This window comes from Leptodactylus fuscus, chromosome 4 (assembly GCF_031893055.1).
Source record: "Leptodactylus fuscus isolate aLepFus1 chromosome 4, aLepFus1.hap2, whole genome shotgun sequence".
NCBI classification, from domain to species: Eukaryota; Metazoa; Chordata; class Amphibia; order Anura; family Leptodactylidae; genus Leptodactylus; species Leptodactylus fuscus.
Window position 1 is genome coordinate 62,634,298 of NC_134268.1, and position 22,428 is coordinate 62,656,725.

Here is a 22,428-nt window from a genome sequence, read left to right on the forward strand (position 1 = left end):
GCTGATTTTGTAAGTTTGCCCACTGGCTAAGACATGAACAGTCTATAACAGGGGTAGGCAACCTTTTTTGTTCGGCGTGCCGATTTAAATTAAAAAATCAAAGATGAGGTCCTCGGAGTGCCAAGCAATAATTGTAAAGCTGACGACACCTACACTAAAGTCATATAGCACAAACCACAACATAGAGGTGCCGTCATTCTGTGCTCCCAGCCACATGCACTTACCACTATTTGCCTGGATACACATGTTCTTTTCCTTTAGAAGCAATCTAAGTACCTGCGTAACCCACAATTAGTGGTAATGTATGTGACTGGGAGCAGAGTAAGGTCATACCTGTGGCAGTGGACACTAGCTGTCGGACACCGACGGTAGTGTGAACGCTCCCTAAGTGAAACGCAGATTAATTTCAGTCACTTTTAGTTCCTGGTGGTGCAGTAACAGCTAAACCCCAGCCAGGAATTAATGGGTGTCACACTTTCAACAAAGTGAATGCACTGGTGCCCAGGAACTGGATTTGGCTTTAATTGCATCTAGTTACAGTGTCACCACCCAATAGAATCACACTAAGGCTGAGGCCCCACATTACAAAAATGCAGCTTTTTTTATTGCAGATTTAGCTGCGTTTTTTTTCCGTCAAAGCCAAGAATGGCTAGAAAAGGAACGGGAAATATATAGGAAGCTTCTTATATGTCTCCCTCCTGCTCAATCTACTCCTGGCTTCGGCTCAAAAAAAAACAGCAAAATCTGCAACAAAAAAAAGCTGTTTCTGCAACGTGGGGCTTTAGCCTAAGGCCCTCACGTTGTTGGAACACAGCTTTTTTTTGTTACATATTTTGCTGTGTTTTTCTGAGCCTAAGCCAGGAGTGGATTGAGCAGAAGGGAGACGTATAAGAAGTTTCCTATATATTTCCCATTCCTTCTGTAGCAATTTTTAGCTTTGGTTGAAATAAACCGCATCAAAATCTGCAACAAAAACGCTGCGTTTCTGCAATGTGGGGCCTCAGCCTTACGCCTCCTGCATACAAATAGCACGGATGTGGTTTTCACTGACCTATATGTTAAAATGAATTGACAGGGCTGCAAATGCAGACAGATCTAGGGGATGTATAGGACATATATAGGGGATGTATAGGACAGATATAGGGGATGTATAGGACAGATATAGGGGATGTATAGGACAGAGATAAGGGATGTATAGGACAGATATAGGGTACGTATAGGACACATATAGGACCTGCTCAATAGTTTTCAGCTCTTCAATTTGGCCCAGATACACAGCCACAAAACGAATGGCTGTATATATGGGTCAATTGAAATATATAGGTCTGTACTTTATCCGCAGTTGTAGATAAAGAGTCTGCTCATGTGCATTGCAGGTTACAACTCAATGTGCCTCATATTAATAGCAGTTAACCAAATCATGTCCCTCACATTAACCCCCTGTGTGCTTTACATAAGGGACACTGATATGTGAGACATATGGAGGTAATAAGTGAATATCTTCATTATATAGATCCTTTATTAGTATCCCCATATGTGTCACATATCAGTAACCCTTATGTGAGCCACACAGGGTTAATGTGAGGGACATGATGGGGTTAACTGCTATTAATGTGAGGCACATGGTTTTACTAAAACTAAAGTAATAACCCCAAATGCCTGACAGTAATAAGAATAGTCAGTAACACACATGTACCTGGTGGTTTTGCTTTCACTTTGCTCCCCGGAGCTTCCTCTCCTCCTCAGGGCTGCAGACGGCAGGAGCTCCTCCTCAGGTGTAGCAGCAGGTCCAGGGAGCCCTTATCCTGTGCAGTGAGAGGCTCACCTCTGATTGGTGGGCAGTGAGAGAAGGGGGCGTGTCCTACACAGCAGCTCTACCAGAGCACTGAAGGGACGCTCTCTCTCAATTAGTGTATGAAAGTTGCGGGCTGGCTGCCGTGCCAGCAAAATATGACTCGCGTGCCAGTCTTGGCACGCGTGCCAGGGGTTGCCGACCCCTGGTCTATAATTTTAAGGGTAGGTTAATTTTAACAGTGAGAGATAGAATATCAAAAAGAAAATCAGGAAAATCACATTGTATAAATTTTAAAAACTTATTTGCGTTTTGCAGAGAGAAATAAGTATTTGATCCTTCTGGCAAACAAGACTTAATACTTGGTGACAAAACCCTTGTTGGCGCGCACAGCAGTCAGACGATTTTTGTAGTTGATGATGAGGTTTGCGCAGTGGCGTAACTAGGAATGGCGGAGCCCCATGGCGAACTTTTGACCCCCCCCTTCCTGACTGACACAAAAGACCTCGACCGACCGACCCCTGCCGCATTCCTTCGCACTCTAATATGCCCCATAGTGGCCCCTGCATATACCATTATGCCCCATAATGAACACCCATGAACAATTATTATACTCTGGGGTCATTTCAGACCGATCTTCTACTTATGGTAGGGAAGGTATGGGGCCCTTGAGGGTGTGGGGATATTAAGGAGCCTATTAAGGAAAAAAACCCCGCAGGGGTAGCGGCTGTCACCGGGCCCCTAATGTCCCGAGCCCTGTGGCAGCTGCTACCACTCCTACCACGGTAGTTATGCCACTGGGTTTGCGCACATGTCAGGAGGAATTTTGGTCCACTCCTCTTTGCAGATCATCTCTAAATTATTAAGATTTTCAGTCTGTCGCTTAGTAACTCGGAGCTTCCTTCTTAAGTTTTCTATGGGATTAAGGTCTGGAGACTGGCCCGGCCACTCCATGACCTTAATGTGCTTGTTTTTGAGCCAATCCTTTGTTGCCTTTGCTGTATGTTTTGGGTCATTGTCCTGCTGGAACACCCAGCCATGGCCCATTTTTAATGTTCTGGCGGAGGAAAGGAGGTTGTCACTCAGGATTTTATGGTACATGGCTCCATCCAATCTCCCATTGATGTGGTGAAGTAGTCCTGTGCCCATGGCAGAGAAACACCCCCAAAACATAATGTTTACACCTCCATGCTTGACAGTGGGGACGGTGTTCTTTGGGTCATAGGCAGCATTTCTCTTCCTCCAAACACGGCGACTTGAGTTAATGCCAAACAGCTCAATTTTTTGTCTCATCTAACCAATCTGGATGATTCAGAGAGTGATTGGGGGAAGGTGTTGTGGTCATATGAGACAAAAAATTGATGTACAGTGTTTGGCCAGAGTGAGCTTGGGGCCCATTGGGGGATTCGCCTGCGCACCTGTGGGCCAGTCTGAGCCTGTTTGTAGGTTTATTAATACAGTTTTACCTCAACTCAGCTACACCATATGGTAGGGATACACTTGCATCCTCTGCATGAAATGTATATCCAAGTTAGGGGGGCCAGAGCCACAGTGATCAGCTTACTGCCAAGCCTGATTCTCTTTATGTAACAACTCCCTCTGAAGGCATCATACCAATCAATGTTACTGGCAATGCTCATTATAACCATAATCATCCCTGTGATGTCACCAGACTTGTGAAGCCAACGGTAAGCTGACATCTGTTAGTCCGATGATCAATTTAAAGGTTAGCACCTCTTGTGATGTCATTCGATAATACAGTCAGGGTCGGACTGGCCCGCCGGAGCACCGGGGGATACCCCGGTGGCCCCCGGGCCCCGACTATACTACTAATCATTTTAGCATAGGCAGGGGCCCGATCGGGCCCCTAACCACCCCATTGATGATCGGGCCCCTGCCTATGCTAAAATGATTTCAATCGGGCCCCTGCCCATGTCAGAGTTCTTAGGGCGCTTAGGGCGCCTCCCCTAATCCTAAGAACCAGCGCAAGGAGAGCCACCGATCTCCTTGTGCTTGTTCAGCCATCTACGTATCAGCGTAGGCGGCGTCATCACGCCGCCTACGCTGATACACAGACGTCTGAGAGAAGATCATGCGGCAGCAGCAGCGCGCGGTCGGTCGGTAAGTATAATAACTTTTTTTTTGTTTTTTAATAGGCCGCTGCCTGCTGGAGTATCTACCAGCAGGCAGCGGCCTATTTACCAACCCGGACCTGCTCACTGCCGCCCCCGCTTCCCCTTGTACTTTAGGCCGCGGTAGTGAATAGGCCCGGGCCAGGCCACGATCCCACTGCTATGGGATCCCACTATGGCTACACTATAACTTCTGTCATACAACCAAAGATGTGTCGCCCTGTGATTCTTTCACTCATGTTAGTGAATGGAGTCACATTGCAACCTGAGGGACCCAATGCGGCTCCATTCACTAATGTGAAAGAGTCCCAAAGGGACACTGCAATCTTTGGTTGCATGAAGGAAATAGTAGTGTATCCATAGCTGTTTTGTAAAAAACAGAGGTACCGAATAATAATGCAAACTATGTAAGGCTCTACTCAGATCATGCTTTTTATATCCGTTTAACGGATGCAAAAAATGGACGCAAATGGATGGCCATTCGTTTCCATAGACATCCATATTAAAAAAAAACAAAAAACGGATCAGTTGCTGTAAAAAATTTTTGGACGGGTAAAAAAGTATGGTATAATACGTTTGTCTTTCAAAGAAAGGATAGAAATCTATCCGTTTTTTAACATTGATGTCTATGTAAACTGGTGTCTTTAAATGGATGTTCTAAACAAATGTAAAAAACGTGATCTGAATAGAACCTTACAGAGTTGTGATGGATTTGATGGAGACGGACGCTAACGGAAGACAGAACAAATCCCATTGATATCAATGGGATTTTAAAGGGATTTCTGACGGATCTGTTAGTGTCCGTGTTAATATTTTCTAATGAATATTAACAACAGTAGTGTGACCAACTCCTAACTTAGTCATAAAAGTCCCATACATACAGGATAATAGGATCTATTGAATTATGCATCACTATGCATCATTGAACCATCATTTCACACTTGAGCGCCTTGGTTCTCTACATTCTGCTGTTTAGGGGGCCATGCTCCCACCAACCACACACATTGATGGCTTATACTAAAGATACACCATCAACATGCTTTCTAATGAGCCACCTTAAAACTGAGGCCTCACGTTGCGGAAACTAAGCTTTTTTTGTTGCAGATTTTGCTGCGTTTTTTTGAGCCAAAGCCAAGAATAGTTGGTATAGGAATGGGAAATATATAGGAAGTGCTTATCTTTCTTCATTTTGCTCAATCCACTTCCGGCTTTGTCTCAAAAAACCACAGTAAAATCTGCAACAAACAAAGGCTGTGTTCCACAGCGTGGGGCCTTAGGGGCCTTAGGCCTTGTTCACATCTGCATTGGTAATCCATTCAGGGGAGTCCACATGGGGACTCCTCCGAATGGACTACTGAATGCATTGACAAGCGGTGTACAGTGAAAGCACACGGACCCCATAGACTATGATGGGGTCCGTGTGCTTTCCGCACAGTCTCCGCACGGAACATGTGGACAGAAAAGTACTTCATGGTCTATTTTCATGTCCGAATGATTCATGCAGACACCACATGGAAAGTACACAGACCCCATTATAGTCTATGGGGTCCGTGTGCTTTCACTGCACACTGATTGCCAATGTGTTCGGTAGTCCGTTTGGGGGGTCCCCATGCGGACACCCTGAACGGATTACCGACGCAGATGTGAAAGAGGCCTTTGTTTTTTAATTTCCAGGTCAGCTCCAGCTTACATGCAGGAGCTCATATACTACTAAGCTAATATCAATAATTCCAAGAGTAAGATACCTTGTGTGTTCTACATTTTGCAGCAATTCAAGATTTTCTTTTGCTTCAAACTATCAATGAATTGCGGCTATAAAGTAAAATCTTCTTTTAGTTTTAATAAACAAATCTCTTAATGGCTTATTCAGCTACCAGAGCACTGAAAATCATAAAATAGAGCCCTGTAGCATTCCTATGTGACAGCCAAGAACATGTGACATGTTTAATGTCAAGCACATTTGACCGCAGGGCAGGGGATTTCACCACCGTACACCGCTTCTTATATTTAGCGTCATGCAGGACAAGGGCTCGGTACTGTATTGGTGCAGTACACTGTTCTTGTGTACTGGATTTTTCTTCCTTGGAGTTCACAGTATCATGTACATTGGCATAGTAACAAAATAAATGCTTAATGTGCGCATTTTATCTTTCAATATTATTATGGTCAAATTACTAAAATTGACATAAGATAAGATAAGATGATCCTTTAATAGTTCCACAGTGGAGAAATTTCAGTATGTTACAGCAGCATAGTAATACAGATAAAGGATAATGCACAGTAATATATTACAGGAGGAGACACACATAAGCTGAGAAGAGAAGATATACTAGGAGTCCATAGCAGCTAAGGAAGAAAAGAAAGAAAGAAGGAAGACTTCAGGATCATATAAGTTCTCTGTGCGGAGTGATCTTCGCTTGGTCTGATGTAGATTATGTAGCCTGGTTGCGGTTGGAAGGAAGCACTTGCGCTAGCGCTCCTTCTCACACTTGGGGTGAAGCAGTCGGTCACTGACAGTACAGCCAAGTGCCATCAAGGTCTCTTCATGGGGTTGGATTTATTCTCCCGCATGGAGTTCACCATGGACAGTATCCTTCTGTCACCCACCCCCTGTACTGGGTCCAGGGGCTCCCCAGGACAGAGCTGGGCCTTTTAACCAGCCTGTCAAGTCTATTTTTGTCCCTGGTTGATATACTGCTCCCCAGAAGGCTACACCGAAAAAGATGGCTGAAGCAACCACAAAGTTGAAAAAGGACCTAAGAAGTGGCCCCTGGACTCTGAAGGCCCTCAAACTCATGCCTCCTACATGCACATGGATGACATCATGCCTCCACGGCCCCATTCACTGAGGTCAGCACGGGTCACAAAATGGGGAAGGAATAGGATGTATCCTGAGTTTTGCTCTTGGGTTTCTGGCCATTGAAATGAATGGGTCAGTGTGCATGAGGCTTAAAATAGTGTAAACTTAAACCCTGCAGCCACACGACGCTTCCAATGCTTCCCTATCTGTAGATCACTGTGCAGTGGATTTTCTACAGCTTGCTAGAAGGTAGACACTTACCTCTTCTTAAGCCACCTCTTTGATGCCTTACTTTAGACCCCTACTTTGCATCATGGCAGTAATAAATCTGCTGTTTATTTATACTTTAAACATTTTTTTTTCTATAATTGTCTAGCAAGGAGTAAGGTGCAGACATGTAACTCAATAATAAATCTGTCTAAACTAATTTGCATAAGGCTCTTAGTAAATGTGGGTGTACATCTGTAATGATACACAGGCAAAACTACAACAACCACTTAACTGCAGTTTATGCAGTTTAACATTTTACTAAAAAGTCTTTTGTTATACAAAACAGCAATCAAAAACAGAATATATAACAATTGTTGGCATGTCTGTGGGGTGGGAGTCTCACTCTCCTCCTATACCCCCATTCCATGTATGAGACCGTGATAGCACTGGGCAGTACTGTCAGTGACCGACTGTTTCACCCCAAGTGTGAGAAGGAGCGCTATCGGAGATTCTTCCTCTAAACCGCGGTCAGGCTGTATAATCAACATCAGACTAAGCAAAGATCACTCTGTACAGAAAACTAAATGATGTACACATTTGCTTTTGTATTCCATCCGAGGAGAGTCCTCATGGAGACCCCCCAGACAGAATACAATCACAATTGCAAGCGCTGTGCTGTCATTCGTGCGGGCAGTGCGCGGCAAGCACACGGACCCCATTATAGTGTATGGGGTCCTTGCACTTTGACAGCACAGCGCTTGCAATTGCAATTGTCTATGCGGACTCTCCCCGGATGGAATACATACGCTAGTGTGAACCAGGGGTCAGAATCAGTGGTGCGGCGCCTATTAATTGATGTATTGCTGTGTCTAGGGTATGAACCCACCTAAAATGGTTGTCTGGTTTAGAATAAACATTTTCAAATAACCCATGGAATTAGCGAACTCTAAAGAGGGAGTTCCTCTGTTTTGGACCCTTATCTACTAGCCATTACATGCTGTTTTAAGGGCGGTCAGTGACATAGGGAACATATCTTCTTTTATAAAAGTGCAATCTTACTGCTGAGAAAATCAATTTTTAATATGTATACAAATAAGCTGTTTGTGCATCACCGAGACTGCCAGAACATATGTTTTTGCCTAGGGTCACTATCTAGCACGGCCCCCGAACATAAAGATTGACAGATCTCAATGTATGGCAACCATAGGAAAATTGTGTGCTCTGGCAGACCAGTGTCACACAAAAAATTGCTCTCTATGACACAAATAGCCCTTGCAACAGCATATAAGTGGCATAGGAGTGATAGTCCTATTAGGGCATGCTGGGCTATTAGATGGGGTATCCAATTTATTCTATAGGCCTGCAAAAATAATTGATTTCTCTGCAATTCCTGTACTTGATAAAGCCATAGAGGCTCGATTTCTTTGGGGGATTTTTTTTTATTATTATTTATTATAGTAAAGTAAAAAAAAAAAATGTATATTTTGTCATGTTTATATAATTTATTAAACAGTAACTATACATTTTTACAAGAGCCCAATAAAACATCAGGGATTTAGCTAGGAGCTATGTAATACATATTGGAATCTGCAATAACTAGACAAAATGAGAACATAATGAGCTGCAATTCTCTGCTAACATGTCAGGCAGAGGGGGAACCCCATTACACGGAGAGATATTTATATGTTCAGTCGCACAGGGCTGTCCTCCTTTACACAGTAACTCTATGATGCTGTTTGAATTACAAATGCAACACTATCACTTTTATCTTTTCCTGTGTCTGGTTTGTGCTGGAGATGGTTGCAGAATTGCAATTACTTCATAAAAACTAGCAGACCAAGATATGTGGGGATACGTTGTCTCTGTAACTGATAACAGTACCTCGATGTACTGTAACTATGGAGATGATTATGTCCCATCTTTCTAATTGCCAGATTTAACCATGGAAAGATGAGTAGACGGGCAGTGCCACGGTTGCAGTTCACATTCCGTAATAGGCAGAAGATAGTTTTGCAGGCCCCAGCTCTGCAGCAGACAAATAACATATTCTTCAGACACCATATAAATCCTACATTCTGTATGTGTGTTTAATGGTTTACTTTTTTCCATTTAACTTAGCAAAGCCACAGCCAAATACTTAAGAAGTCTATTCTGATAGTAATCCATACTCCTTTTTACACAAGACGCATAGTATGGAGGTGTCAACTGCAGACTCTGACTTCGATGTCTGTTCTGATAATGTCCGTTAAAAATCAAAAGCGGATATCTATCATAAGAGACATTAACGGACAATAACTGATGTTAATGTGTCCAGTTTTCTAACTGATCCGTTTAATGTATAAGTTAAAAAACGGACACACTAGAATCGGTTGGGTCAGTTAGTGTCCGTTTTTATACTGTCCATTTATTTATTTTTTTCTGCTTTCGAGCATGTGCAGAAAAAAAACAGACAGTAGGGGACAACACGGTGGCTCAGTGGTTAGCACTGCAGCCTTTCAGCGCTGCAGTCCTGGGTTCAAATACCACCAGGAACAACATCTGCAAGGAGTTTGTATGTTCTCCCTGTGTTTGCGTGGATTTCCTCTCATTCTACAAAGACATACTGATAGGAAAAAAAAAGTACATTTTGGTCCCCATATGGGGTTCACAATCTACATAAAAAAACAAAAAAAAACAAACAAAATGGAGTTTTCCTCCGCAGACTTTCTGTTACAATTATATCTGCAGGGAAACCGTAGATATAATTGACATGTTGTAACTTCCAAGACCACACCGGTTTTGGAAATCGTGGTGTGTACGCGCCACGATTTTTACCGCAAAGTGGCCATGGGATTTTCAAGAATCCCATCCACTTTGCAGTTACTGTACAACGCCGCGATTTTTCCTGCAGAGTTTCTAGCCCGTGGGTCCCCAGCCTAAATCTCCTCAAAACCAGTTTCTGCTAATATCATTCTTCTGCCTGTACACTGTATGCTTTGCTGTCAAAATTGAAATTTCTCAGTTTTAAAAAGCAGCAGATGCAGGAACTGCCTGGCCTAGTGCATGCACATGGGAACTACCCAGTATTCCTCCTCCTCGACCTGTATCTGTGCCATGGGATCCCTAGAAGCTTGCAGATATTGTTCTTTTGTTGCTCATGAGAAGACTTCCACTTCCATTGAAGACCCATACATATAGCTAAAACGCCCTGATTTCTCAGAAAGTGTGCTCTATTGTAAGGCACAAGAGAGTTGCCCAGGAAAAGGACTTAAAGCCAGAGTGCACTCAGCGTAGCCACAATAAGGAGAACTAGACGATTTGAGAAAGGGAGAGAGAGAGTGAGTGCAGCACACTGTTGGCTTTTCCGATATGGTCCCGGTGCTGGAGATATCGGTCCCATTAATTTTGGCACCAATATCTCCCCACTCAGAAGGGTGAGCCTTACAGCCTAGCGTCATTGCTGGGTGTAAGGTATGCCTCCTTTACAGTAGTCTTCCATAGATTTGTACTGTCAAGGTGGGTGTTCCTCAGAGCCCAGTGATGACGCTAGGCTGTAAGGCCCGCCCTTCTGACAGTGGGGAGATATTGGTACCAAAATTAAAGGCACTGATATCTCCAGCAACGGGGGGCATACCTTGAAAGCTGACAATGTGCTGAACTCAGCACACTGTTGGCTTTCTAGTGGTAAATAAAACCTCATATGCATTAGGACATGAAAAGTCCTCTTGGACAATGTCTCTGGGTATGATTTCAAAAAATGTTCTGAACCTGATACAGATTTGCAATTTTGTATGTATTTAATATATAGCACCTGTTTTTCATATAGTAATCTTATGCTTCTCTTGGTTCTTACAGCTGCATGGTGAAATCAATACAGTATTTTACAGAAAATCTAAAGAGCATTGCACCTTTCTTTACTGATTTACCCTTTTTTCAGCTTATGTTCATTTTATATACATTGTATTTCCTAATAGTAAGGTACAAAGACTACTGACGTATATACTGTAGATATGTGAACATTTGTCAAACTAGTGTGAGTGCATTAACTCTCAATTTCTACAGTTTCAAACGCAAACTAAAGACACATCTTTTCAGACAGGCCTATCACAATTTCTAACGTAAACCCTTCCGTACTATAATTAGAATCCCCAAAATTTCACCCTCCTCTGTTCCCGCTCCCACATTTCCCCACATAATATGATGCCATATCAGGATAACTTTATAGGTCCAAGCTCATGTTAAAGGACACCACTAGTGATGGCTCATAAAGTTTTATGTTTGTGTAATGACAGTAACCTCTATTACAAAAGTGTCTGATCTCTGCATAAGCGATGCCGCCCCTGCTACCTCTTGTGTCACCCCCTCTACCTCATAGATTGTAAGCTCTTGCGAGCAGGGCCCTCAGTCCCATTGTGTGAAATGACTTTCTTTGTAATGCATCTTTCTGTCTGTATTTGAACCCTACAAATTGTACAGCGCTGCAGAATATGTTGGTGCTATATAAATAAAATTTATTATTATTATTATTATTATTATTATTATTATGTATACACTTGTGGACAAAATTGTTGGTGCCCCTCATTTAATGAAAGAAAAACCCTCAATGGTCACAGAAATAACTTGAATCTGACAAAAGTAATAATGAATGAAAATTGTTGACAAGCCACAAAACTTCTATGAGAATGTCCTATGGATAGCTAAGACAAAAATCAAACTTTTTGGCAAGGAACATCAGCTTTAAGTTCAAAGATGGAAAAATGAAGCATATCTTGAAAAGAACATTGTCCCTACTGTGAAACATGGAGGAGGCTCTGTTATGTTCTGGGGCTGCTTTGCTGCATCTGGCACAGGGTGTCTTGAATCTGTGCAGGGTACAATGAAATCTCAAGACTATCAAGGGATTCTAGAGAGAAATGTGCTGCCCATGGGTCTTATATCAGGATAATGATCCAACACACAGCTAAAAACACCCAAGAATGGCTAAGAGGAAAACATTGGACTATTCTGAAGTGGCCTTCTATGAGCCCTGACCTAAATCCTATTGAGCATCTTTGGAAGAAGCTGAAATCTGCCGTCTGGAAAAGGTACCCTTCAAACCTGAGACAACTGGAGCAGGTTGCTCATGAGGAGGGGGCCAAAATACCTACTAAGAGGTGCAGAAGTCTCATTGACAGTTACAGGAATCGTTTCATTGCAGCGATTGCCTCAAAAGGTTCTGCAACAAAGTATTAAGGGATCCATCTTTTCTGTCCAGGCCTGTTTCATGAGTTTTATCTTTGAAAAATTCTGTTGAAGCAAAAAAGCAATGTCTGACTTTCATTTGTTCATTTACATAGAATGTTTATTTATTATTACTTTTGTCAGATTCAAGTTTTTTGTTTTTGTTTTGAATTTTTTTTATGTAGATTGTGAGCCCCACATAGAGCTCACAATGTACATTTTTTCCCTATCAGTATGATAGTTAGAATATGGGATGGAAATCCATGCAAACACAGGGAGAACATACAAACTCCTTGCCCTTGGCGGGATTTGCACAACAGGACATCACGCGCTGCAAGGCTGCAGTGCTAACCACTGAGCCACCGTGTGGCCCCTGATTCAAGTTATTTCTGTGACCATTGTGGGTTTTTCTTTCATTAAACGAGGGGGACCAACAATTTTGTCCACATGTGTATACCTTGACTTAGCTATCATTGTAACAGCTGAGAGACTGTGTTATTTCTATTGTAGGCCATGAAGTGGCAGTACATGTCATTCTCAGTGACATGCATCACCCGCAAAGTCTTGCTTTAGGAATTACACCGTTTTTTTTTAGAACTATTACTTTAAAAAGGTTTTTGTTTTTTTAATGTAATTTAGCGCACTCTTCCTATTCTAAATATTCTAGTCCCTGACATACAATAAGTGTAGCTTCGGCTCTGACATACAGTCTGTAAGTTCTCTCCTGTTATTGTATGTGGCTCCTGGGACTGCAACCTCTGCAAATATAACTACACCACTAAGATATCACATACTTATTCTATTATGGGCTTGATACCGGGTTACTCTCCATGGTCTCATATATTCATATTTTAAGTAATAGATGGGGTAAAGATATTGCAATTCTTGCCTGCAGTACTTCAACATCAACTTTTTCTTTCACTTGCAGGAAATATGTCATAGCTTTCTGATCCATAGGGTCTAACAGCTAGGACTTACCGACACATAGAACAAGGGGGCCACAGCTCTAGACTAATATTTTCTTGGATTGGTTGCAATTCTTGAATGGGGTTGTGTTGCTGATCTTCCTATAGTGCCTCATGAGGATTGGTGCTTTGCAGAGGTAGTCCACTCCTCACGAAATTATAGTATATTCTCACCCCTTATTAGGGTAGATAAACTTCTTAAGTGACCTTTCATCACTTTCATGAGCTGCAACACTTTACAGCTATCAAAAAGTACTGCTTCACTGATTCCACCTATTGAAGGATGCAAAAAGTTGACAGAGGTGAGGAAAGGTCCTCTTTAATATTGCTTTTCCCTATGCTACTTTATACAAATCCCCCACAGACATTAATATTGCTTTACAAAATAAAAGCCTTGTGTGGTATTAAGGTGCCCATATGGGGTTGTCTGGGATGTATAAAAAAGTGGCCACAAGGCAGTCCTGTAAAATAACCGTATAACTTTTACTCACCATCTCATTGCCTTGTGGTTTTGTTCCACTGCAGGATTGCTCCAAGTGTTCCTGCAGTGATGACCTGCTGACTACCTCCATGCGACCACTGCAGCCAGTCACTGGTCTTAGCGGTGATGGGAACATTGTTGGTGCTTGACTGTTGAGGCCTAATATCTTTGTACCGTGTTAGCCAGTGAATATGAAATTTTTTTTTTTTTTGAAGAGTCTTCAGTAGTTAATACCTTTCGGGACTACTAAAAAGGTCCCTTCATCAGGCTGGTATAACATAATGTTGAGGCCTGTAATTGGTTGCAGAGGTCACATATGAGTAGTTTGCTAGTTTTCACTGCAGACCTCTGACAAGGATTAGGGAACCAGTGTAGTGACAATACCTAAGCTGCAGGAGAATGACCTGTTATGCAGCACCGTAGCTAGCTGGGGGCAATTGGGACATGTGACCCTGGGTAATTGATGTAATTTAGGGCGACAAACAAGATACAAAATAAAGGCACTCAGCTGTTTTTTTCCCCTGGGGGATGCAAAGTCTAGCCACAGCTCTGCGGGTGAGTATGATTCATATGGTGTTTTTACAGCATTCCCTATATTATAGTGATTTTTGAACATTCCAGAAACCCGTGTAAACCTCCATATTAACATGGGGGGGTTCTTCATCCATTATTCCCCACATTAAGTTGTTAGAGTCAGTTGTAAGGGTCCTATAATGAAAACTGGAGTTTTCTAGTGTAAGTATTTATAAGGGAGTCATTCAGACTTTGACAAATATTCCCCACCAAAGCAGAGCTTGCTGCACAGTACCAGAAAGTGTCTCTGTGGCTATCTAGGAGAAATGTGACCATGCTGGACGTGCACACTCCTGTGGAGACCAATATCTTTCTATGGGCTTTCCCTGCTGGTAATGAGCAGTCTGTCATTTCTGATGTAAGGTTATGTTCACTTATGTCGCAGATTCTATCATATTTCTCAGAAAAAAACAGTTATTCCTGATGGACGCTATGACGATACCCACTTACCCAATGACTTAGAATGGGTCTCTTTGGGTCCGTCATGGTGTCCATCATTTTACTGGAAAAAAAAATAGTACAGCACTTTGAGTTACTTTTTTCTGGCACATATGAGTAAGAGAGTCTACAATACAAATGTGAACATAATTAACATCTGCCTATGATGGAACAGAAACAAATGGATTCCTAATACAGATGTGAACTCAGCCTAAGCTTTCATTGACTTGTAGTTTTAGTGCAATTTGTTTCCTTTGGTCACTTGCAGTTCTTCTTCCCACCACATTGCCTTTTCCAGACACCTATACAACACAGACCTAGTTCCAGCCAAATATTGATCCTTGAAGTTTAATATCTAAGGAGTCATCATCACTCAAATATGACAAATCCCTTTCTCTGAGATAAACAATGTCTTTTCTGTCTTTCAAGAGAAATTTTTGCAAAAGTGGAAGAAATTATATATGGTGAGATAGCAAAATCTTTTGTTTATTTATTTTTTTAAGTGTTGACAAAAAATAGACATTGACTTTTTGGATTGTGAAATATTTTGATGCATTGCTGTTGATTGTTGGGGTCCAACTGGAAGCAACCTTATATAATCCTTGGAACATAGCGGCTGCATCACTAGTAAACTACCGTGCCCTTTCAGATCCTATATCCTACACCATGCCGCTTCTGACCTGATACCACAATGGAACTGCATCTTAGTTTATTTTAATGTCATATGCCTGCCTTGCAGTTTTCTCAGCTATCATATGATCCAGTTCATCATGTGATGAAATATTCAACTGACAGAATAGGCAGAGACAGAAATACTTTGTTCTTATAACCTGAGTTTTAGATGAAGTATCCATAGGTCTGTGGTTCTCATAGTGTCTATCAGTTTTTGTTCCCACCATAACATACGGTTGAAATGAAGGCTGCAATATCAGCACAACTAGAGGTAGAAGATCGATGTCTTGCATTGTTGCCCTGGAGGAAATATTTTACAATATTATAAAGCAGAGGAAGAACATATCAGTCAATATCCAAATCATCTCCTACTTATCACTGTGAGGACCACAGCTTCAACTACAGTTTATAAAAGCGTAGCTTCAACCAGATACAATAACACTCCCAAATATGTCCTAGAAATGTTTCTTGAGATTATTTGAACTGCGAATATGAGGGATATGGGTATAGCTACAAGAGGAGGTATATGCATGAATGCAGATTACTGGAAGACCAAGGAAGGCAGACCGGAGACCAAACTACTCATAATGTCTTGCTTGAGCAGAAACTGTTCTATGTTTGGATATAAGCAGAGAAAAAACAAAAAACAGCACCGAGCTGTATATGGTGAAGTATTGTTAAATTAAAGGTGTAGTAGCAGGTTTAAGTGCACTCTCACCTGGTAGAGTTGTGAAGAATTCACAACTACTATAAAAGCCTGGAAACCAATTCTAGGGGGTTCCTCCCTGTAGGTGATTGAGCGACTGGGTCCTGTTCACCGAAGGTGTGAAGGATATAGTTAGGGACCATAAGGAAGGACCGCGCTTCACCAGATGTCAAGAAAAACCAATTTATTAAAGTTCAACAGCAAACGCGTTTCGGGCATACATCGCCCTTCTTCAAGTGCAAAGGAACTGCCGTGGTGTATAAGCTTGTACGTACATCTGGTCTTCCAGGCAAGCTTATACACCACGGCAGTTCCTTTGCACTTGAAGAAGGGCGATGTATGCCCGAAACGCGTTTGCTGTTGAACTTTAATAAATTGGTTTTTCTTGACATCTGGTGAAGCGCGGTCCTTCCTTTTGGTCCCTAACTATGTTTGGATATAAGGCTGCATGGTTACCTGTTACATCCCTTCTGTGGGATAAAATGGCAATTTCACTGGATTTCTGTACATCTATTCCCTCCCCAGCCTGAAATGGCTACTTACAGAGAATAATAGATTGCATCCAGCTGCGGAACAAATGTAGTTACTTCAGTTTTAGCGTTGAGCGTTGTGTATCTATCCTGAGACTCTTTTCCTTCCATACCTTGTCCATTGAAACACTGCACTACTGTCACCTAGCATCAGTTTCTACTGACTTCTAATGTACTGTGTGATAATATGAGGTTGCACAAAGGTTTTGCAAGCTGACACATATACAACAAAGGAGTTGTCCATGATTATATAATTGATACATCATTAACTGCAGATTGTACATTAGGTTGGCTGGCCATCTTCTATGTATGGGGACATTCCAACTATCCACCAATGGCAGATGATAGGGGACTTCAATTAACCCATCTTTTTGTTGTCAGGGACATATCTGGCAGAACAGTGGTGTTCTCCTTTTTTCATATTTCAGTACAAATGCAACACTAAGCCGAGCATGGATGTGCAGGGAGAAGCCAGACAAGATCATTTTGTGAATCAAACATCAGATTTATGAAGTATCCTTTTCTTTATTTTCCATTGCACTCAATAAGATAGTGTCATAATCTGCCACAAAAACTGTGTGTGTGGATGAAGCCTCAGGTAACATTACAGAGACCTTTATGTTGAATACCTGCATTGGCCCATTAATAAGTAGGGGCATAGCTTTAGGAGGTGCAGAGTTGGCATAGCACCTGAGCACCTGTTGGGTACACATTGTACATGGGGCCTAGGAGCTTCAAATTAACCTATTGTTTGCTTCTAAGAAAAAATAAAAGGTGCCTTCATGCTTGTAACACACAAGGAGTTAGTCAGCGTGAAGGACACTTTTGCCACAGTTTTACAGAGGCGACAGTCACATTGATCAACCTGCCCGACTATGTCTGTAAAAGGCATTTGGAGTAAGAGGATTCCTTGCAGCGGCAGTGCGCTTAGCGTCCAGCAGGTGGCAGCAGCACACCTGTAAACCAGCAAGCAGCCATTTAAAGAACACAAGGAGAAGTGTGAGCTGTCAGTCCCGGGCCGGCTCCAGCCGTCGCTAGAGCTTCCTATAGAGCACCGAGCAGGCACAGGAACACGAGCCATAAGCCATTTTGCCAGTGCTGGGACGAGCTTCTTCTGGAGGGTGGAGGAGGCTCAGAGCACTCGTCGTCTCCTGCAGGGACCCAGAAGACGGAGGCAGCGGCGGCGCCCGTGAGGCTTGTGGAGGTCCTGCCTGCCCCTCATCCCATTCATCAGAGGAGCAGCAGCATCCCACTCACACAGCGGCTGCTGCAGACAATAGTCCGGGCTACATGTCTGCTCCTGTGCCAGGAGGAGGGGGGCACTCCTCACTGTCCTGCCCGGCTTTATAGAAGGGGATCGGGGCATCTACCTGGCCGATCCCGGCTACAGGGGCAGTCCTGTGGGCGCAGCTGTGTGGATTGGGGACATATCCAGAGGCAGGGTGCAGGGGCTGTCCTGTGGGCGTCAGCAGCTCCAGCACCCTCCTGCCCGTGCATGGGGCACATCTGAGGAGACCGGCCATCGATGGAGGGGAGGATGGCACGGTGATGCCCGCCACAAGTTGCCAGGCTCGGGGAATACAGGAAGTTTTTTGGATGCCAGCAGCATCGGCCGAGTGTGGGACAGGCAGGGAGGCAGCACAGGGATAGTTGGGGCAGGTAGAGCCGGTCCTGCCCTCTGGGGGTAGCATTGGGATAGCCCAGCCTGCTGAGCACGTAGGAGGACAACAAAAACATCTGAGACTTGTGTCTGTGCCCCCTCCCCCCACACACCCAGCCAGCACGTCCATTACCCCCCCACCCCCTGCTCCGGGACCCTGTCATTGTGCCAGCAGCACCATGGACAGCGACCGGGACATGTACCGCCACTTCCAGGACTGGTGCCTCAGGACTTATGGGGACTCAGGGAAGACCAAGACGGTGACCCGCAAGAAATACGAGCGGATCGTGCAGCTGCTCAATGGCTCCGAGTCCAGCTCCACCGATAACGCCAAATTTAAATTTTGGGTGAAATCCAAGGGCTTTCAGCTGGGCACTGCGGAGGAGGGCAGCCTGGGGGACAAGCAGGTGCTCTACGTGCCCGTCAAGACCACGGTAAGTGGCTGCTGAGGGTGGCCATGGCAGGGTGCAGAGGGAGGGGGGCTTTGTACTGCACCTCTCTTTGTTTTCCTCTTGCCCTGTGTCATTGGCCATTGTGGCATACTGGTGCAATGTGTCACACTAGATGGTTGCAGTCACAATATGTCATGACATGACCTAATGGGCAATGCCCTCCCCAGAGATAGGTGGACTTCAGTGCTTCTCCTCAGCCCCCTCCCCACACTTTCCTGCTACCCCCCAGCAGCACAGAGTAACCTGGCATCATCTGACGCCAGCATCTCCTGCCTGCCTCTAGCTGGGGAGAGGTGTCTGTAGCCTGGCAGGGTGCCAGCAGCGGCGCTGGCCCTTTTATTTGGGGGCTTTCCCAAAGCTCATTGTCAGCCAGCAGCCAGGCACACACTGGCACACACACTGATGATGATGGTGGTGGGTGATGAGGATAGGAGGGTTGAGCTTGAACCACTAGTACTTGGTGCTGAGAAGCAGCTCTCCTTAGAGTAAGTCAGCCAGGCTGCCTAGCATCAGAAGACATGTATGTACTCCACTGCTGCCCTGGACCAAGCTCTGCCACTGCCTGGTGCCCCAGGAGCCCAGCTGGGAGCCACAAGTAGGTATCACCTTCACTTCTATGGGGTGTTTATGGAAACCAGAGAGACAAGGCTACAACATGGTGAAAAGTGGCATCTAAGTAACCAGATCTGCCTGCCAGATTGATATTATATAAATGTTAGATACTCAGCAGACAGATATTACATAGACAGACAGATATTATATACATATCAGATAGAGACTATTACTCAGCAGACATATATGACATAGATAGACATATATAGATATCAGGTAGACACAGTTACCCAGCAGACATATACTACATAGATAGGTATATAATATCTGTCTATCAGATACTAAACAGACAGATATGCAATGAAAGTGACATGGATATATAGATAGATGATAGATACAGATAGGATGTACTATATCATATATTTATATGCAATATCTGTTTATTTCATGTATTTTACATATTTGCACTTACATTATTAGTTGTATAACACTGATAGTTCACCTGTACAGTAATATGAACACGTTACATAAAAAGTGTCAATGAAGTGTTCAGAAGAGCTTACAATCCAATCCCCCTGTGTATGCAATATACTATACTGCATGTTCTATCCTGCTATATATACACACAGATAATTCTAGTATATTTAGGCATTTATTTGGGACAAGCTAGAATTGGATGTATGTTTTATGGATGTATTTCCACACTTGTGCCTATATTATAAAGTGACGGATGGAGAGGGGATGATCGGAATAACAGAGTGTGATGATCCATCACTAGTGTTTAATGGGAAACTTATAGTGTTGCTGATTCCTAAAGATCACTATTAACCTGTTTGAAGGCAATACTCAGCAATCCCTTACACAGTATACACATTTGTCCATGGGCGAGGGAGTATTTTTTAAGTGTTAATGGTGGAACTTTAGTCACCATGTATAGACTGCTACTTACTTTTTAGGAGGTAGCTGTGATGAAGACCTCAGTACTAGGGACCAATAAGAAGAAAGGAATACTGACACGGGGTGGCATTGTAGTTCCTATTTATGATATCTGATGACCATATTCTTACTTTGGTTTATTATGTGTAAGATATATATACACACATTCATACACACAGTTTATAAATATATATAGAAGAAAAATAACCAACTGCTGTTGTCAGTGTTCCAGCCCAAGATCCAGGTGAATAGATCACAATGTAAAAATAAAAAACAGGGTAACCCTCCAGATTAAAGTGAAAAAATTGTCTACTTTATTCAACCATCCATGTGCAACGCGTCAGCTCCAAAACCAGAGCTTTCTCAAGCAGTAAGAAAGGCTCTGGTTTTGGAGCTGAAACGTTGCACACATATGGGTGAATAAAATAGACCTTTTTTCACTTTAATCTGGGGTGCTGCCCTGCTCGCCCTCTCTCTTTCTATATATATATATATATATATATATATATATATATATATATATATATATAGCGCCACCTCTTTGAGAAGACCACCATCTTATCCATACTAAATTTCTTATGAAACCTCTCCTTTATAGAGTTTTAGGTGGTTATCCTCTCCAGGCGCGGTTGTAGCTATTTAGTTAACCTTAGCTTCTAGGAAAGTTTGGTGCCATTAGAATTTCCAAAATGTAAAGTAATAAAAGGGATGTAGCACGGGATCAATAGGCAAAGTTGCTGGTGAAAAAGTTTTGTGCCAACCCCTAATAGTAGCCAGAATAGTTGTCTCTGAAGTTTTAAAGAGGACAAATGGACAAGACTGGGATGTTGTATATATGGAGTAAAGTTCTGTACACTATCTTATGTATATAGCAGTTTATTATACCCTGGAGAGCACAGGAAATGTAGATGCTGATCTGATCATGTTTCATCATTGACTTGTGGTCACTCATTATGACAACCTTAATAGACGTCACCCAAGTTTTGAGAATTACCGGGAAGGACAGTTGGACAAGACTGGGATGTGTTATACTCTGGAGTGAAATGCTGTATATTATATTATGTGTTTATTAGTACCATACATAGCGTGATCTGATCACATTTCATCATTGACTTATGACAACTTCTAATGGCAGCTAGAATAGTCATCACCTCTATGTTATCAACAGCTGAAGGACAAGACAAGAGGATTTATTATATTTTGTAGTGAATTGCTCTTTAATATCTTATGCTGCTCTGATCACATTTCATCATTGACTTGTATATAAAGGTGGGCATGGGTTTTATTTTCTTTCTGCCTTCCCTGGTTCTACTGGGAGTCTCCTGCTTAAATCCAGCTCCCCTTCTAGGAAGTAGATCTTGTGTGATTTCCCCATTGCCTGTCACCCTCTGGCATCAGTGCATGACCTTTTGTTCTAACGCCTCTCTTTCTCAGTAACAACTTCCTTGTGGAAATATCCAACATTATTGGAAAGTGTCTATTATGTTCTACCTCCCATTCACTCTTGCATGCTGAAAATAACACCAATTTCATCTGCCTAAGAAGGATATATCTATTATGCAGCAATCCAGTAAATGGGAACCTCAATATTGAATGGAAAATGAATGTTAGGACTAGAACGGAGAGTTTTATCCCTGTGAGTTGTATGCAGCTATTTATATACTTTGAACAAAATGATATTTTTATTTTCTTTGTCTCCTAGCTGAGACAAGTTACAGAGAGAAAGGGCAATACTATCCCATCCCTCTGATGCAGGCCTGCATCTGTAGAAAGGCCACATACGCCTGGACCCAAGATTACATGATTATACAGGACAGCATCTCTAACCACAGGCTGAATTACAGCTAGATTATTCCTATTTATTTAGTATCTTTATACTAACCGGATGCAGAAAATCTAATTATGTTCCTATGGGATGGGTCTAGTGAGGGGTTAAGATATAAATATGGACTTGAACAGAGCAGATGGGCTGGGACAGATATCATACAGCAAAAGAAAGACGCTAAAGAGTATTTTCCCTATAATTTTTTTTCAGCTCTTACACATTTGAGTGTAAATAAAGTAGATAAGGTGCACCTGCACCTGCTTCATGGTCAGTCGGGGTTTGTAAAATTCTGCATCTGCTAAATGGTCAATTAGGATTTGCAAGATGCCTACGTTGTAACAAATGCATATGAGCAGTCTCAGTCTACTGTCTACTGTCTAGGGGCCTCATTTTTATTTTGTACCACAAACTAGACTTATCCCATCTTCAGGATAGATGATAAATGTCTAGTCAGTGGGGATCTGACAATTTAGACCTCCACCAATCACAGGAACCAGGATCTCAT

The 22,428-nt window shown here is 42.7% G+C and overlaps 1 protein-coding gene across 5 annotated transcripts in view; it reads left to right on the plus strand.

Moving 5' to 3' along the window:
- The first annotated feature begins 17,889 nt into the window (after positions 1 to 17,889).
- Positions 17,890 to 22,428, plus strand: part of NOL4 (nucleolar protein 4) — a 214,182-nt gene continuing 209,643 nt past the window's right edge. For 3 of the 5 annotated variants that reach the window (XM_075270536.1, XM_075270537.1, XM_075270538.1), the window contains exon 1: positions 17,891 to 18,592. In XM_075270536.1, coding sequence (XP_075126637.1) covers positions 18,338 to 18,592 — 255 coding nt within the window. In that variant the 5' untranslated portion in view covers positions 17,891 to 18,337. Of the gene's footprint in view, positions 18,593 to 18,630; positions 19,206 to 22,428 lie in introns of those variants that run through there. The other 2 variants (XM_075270539.1, XM_075270540.1) reach the window with 2 other exon arrangements.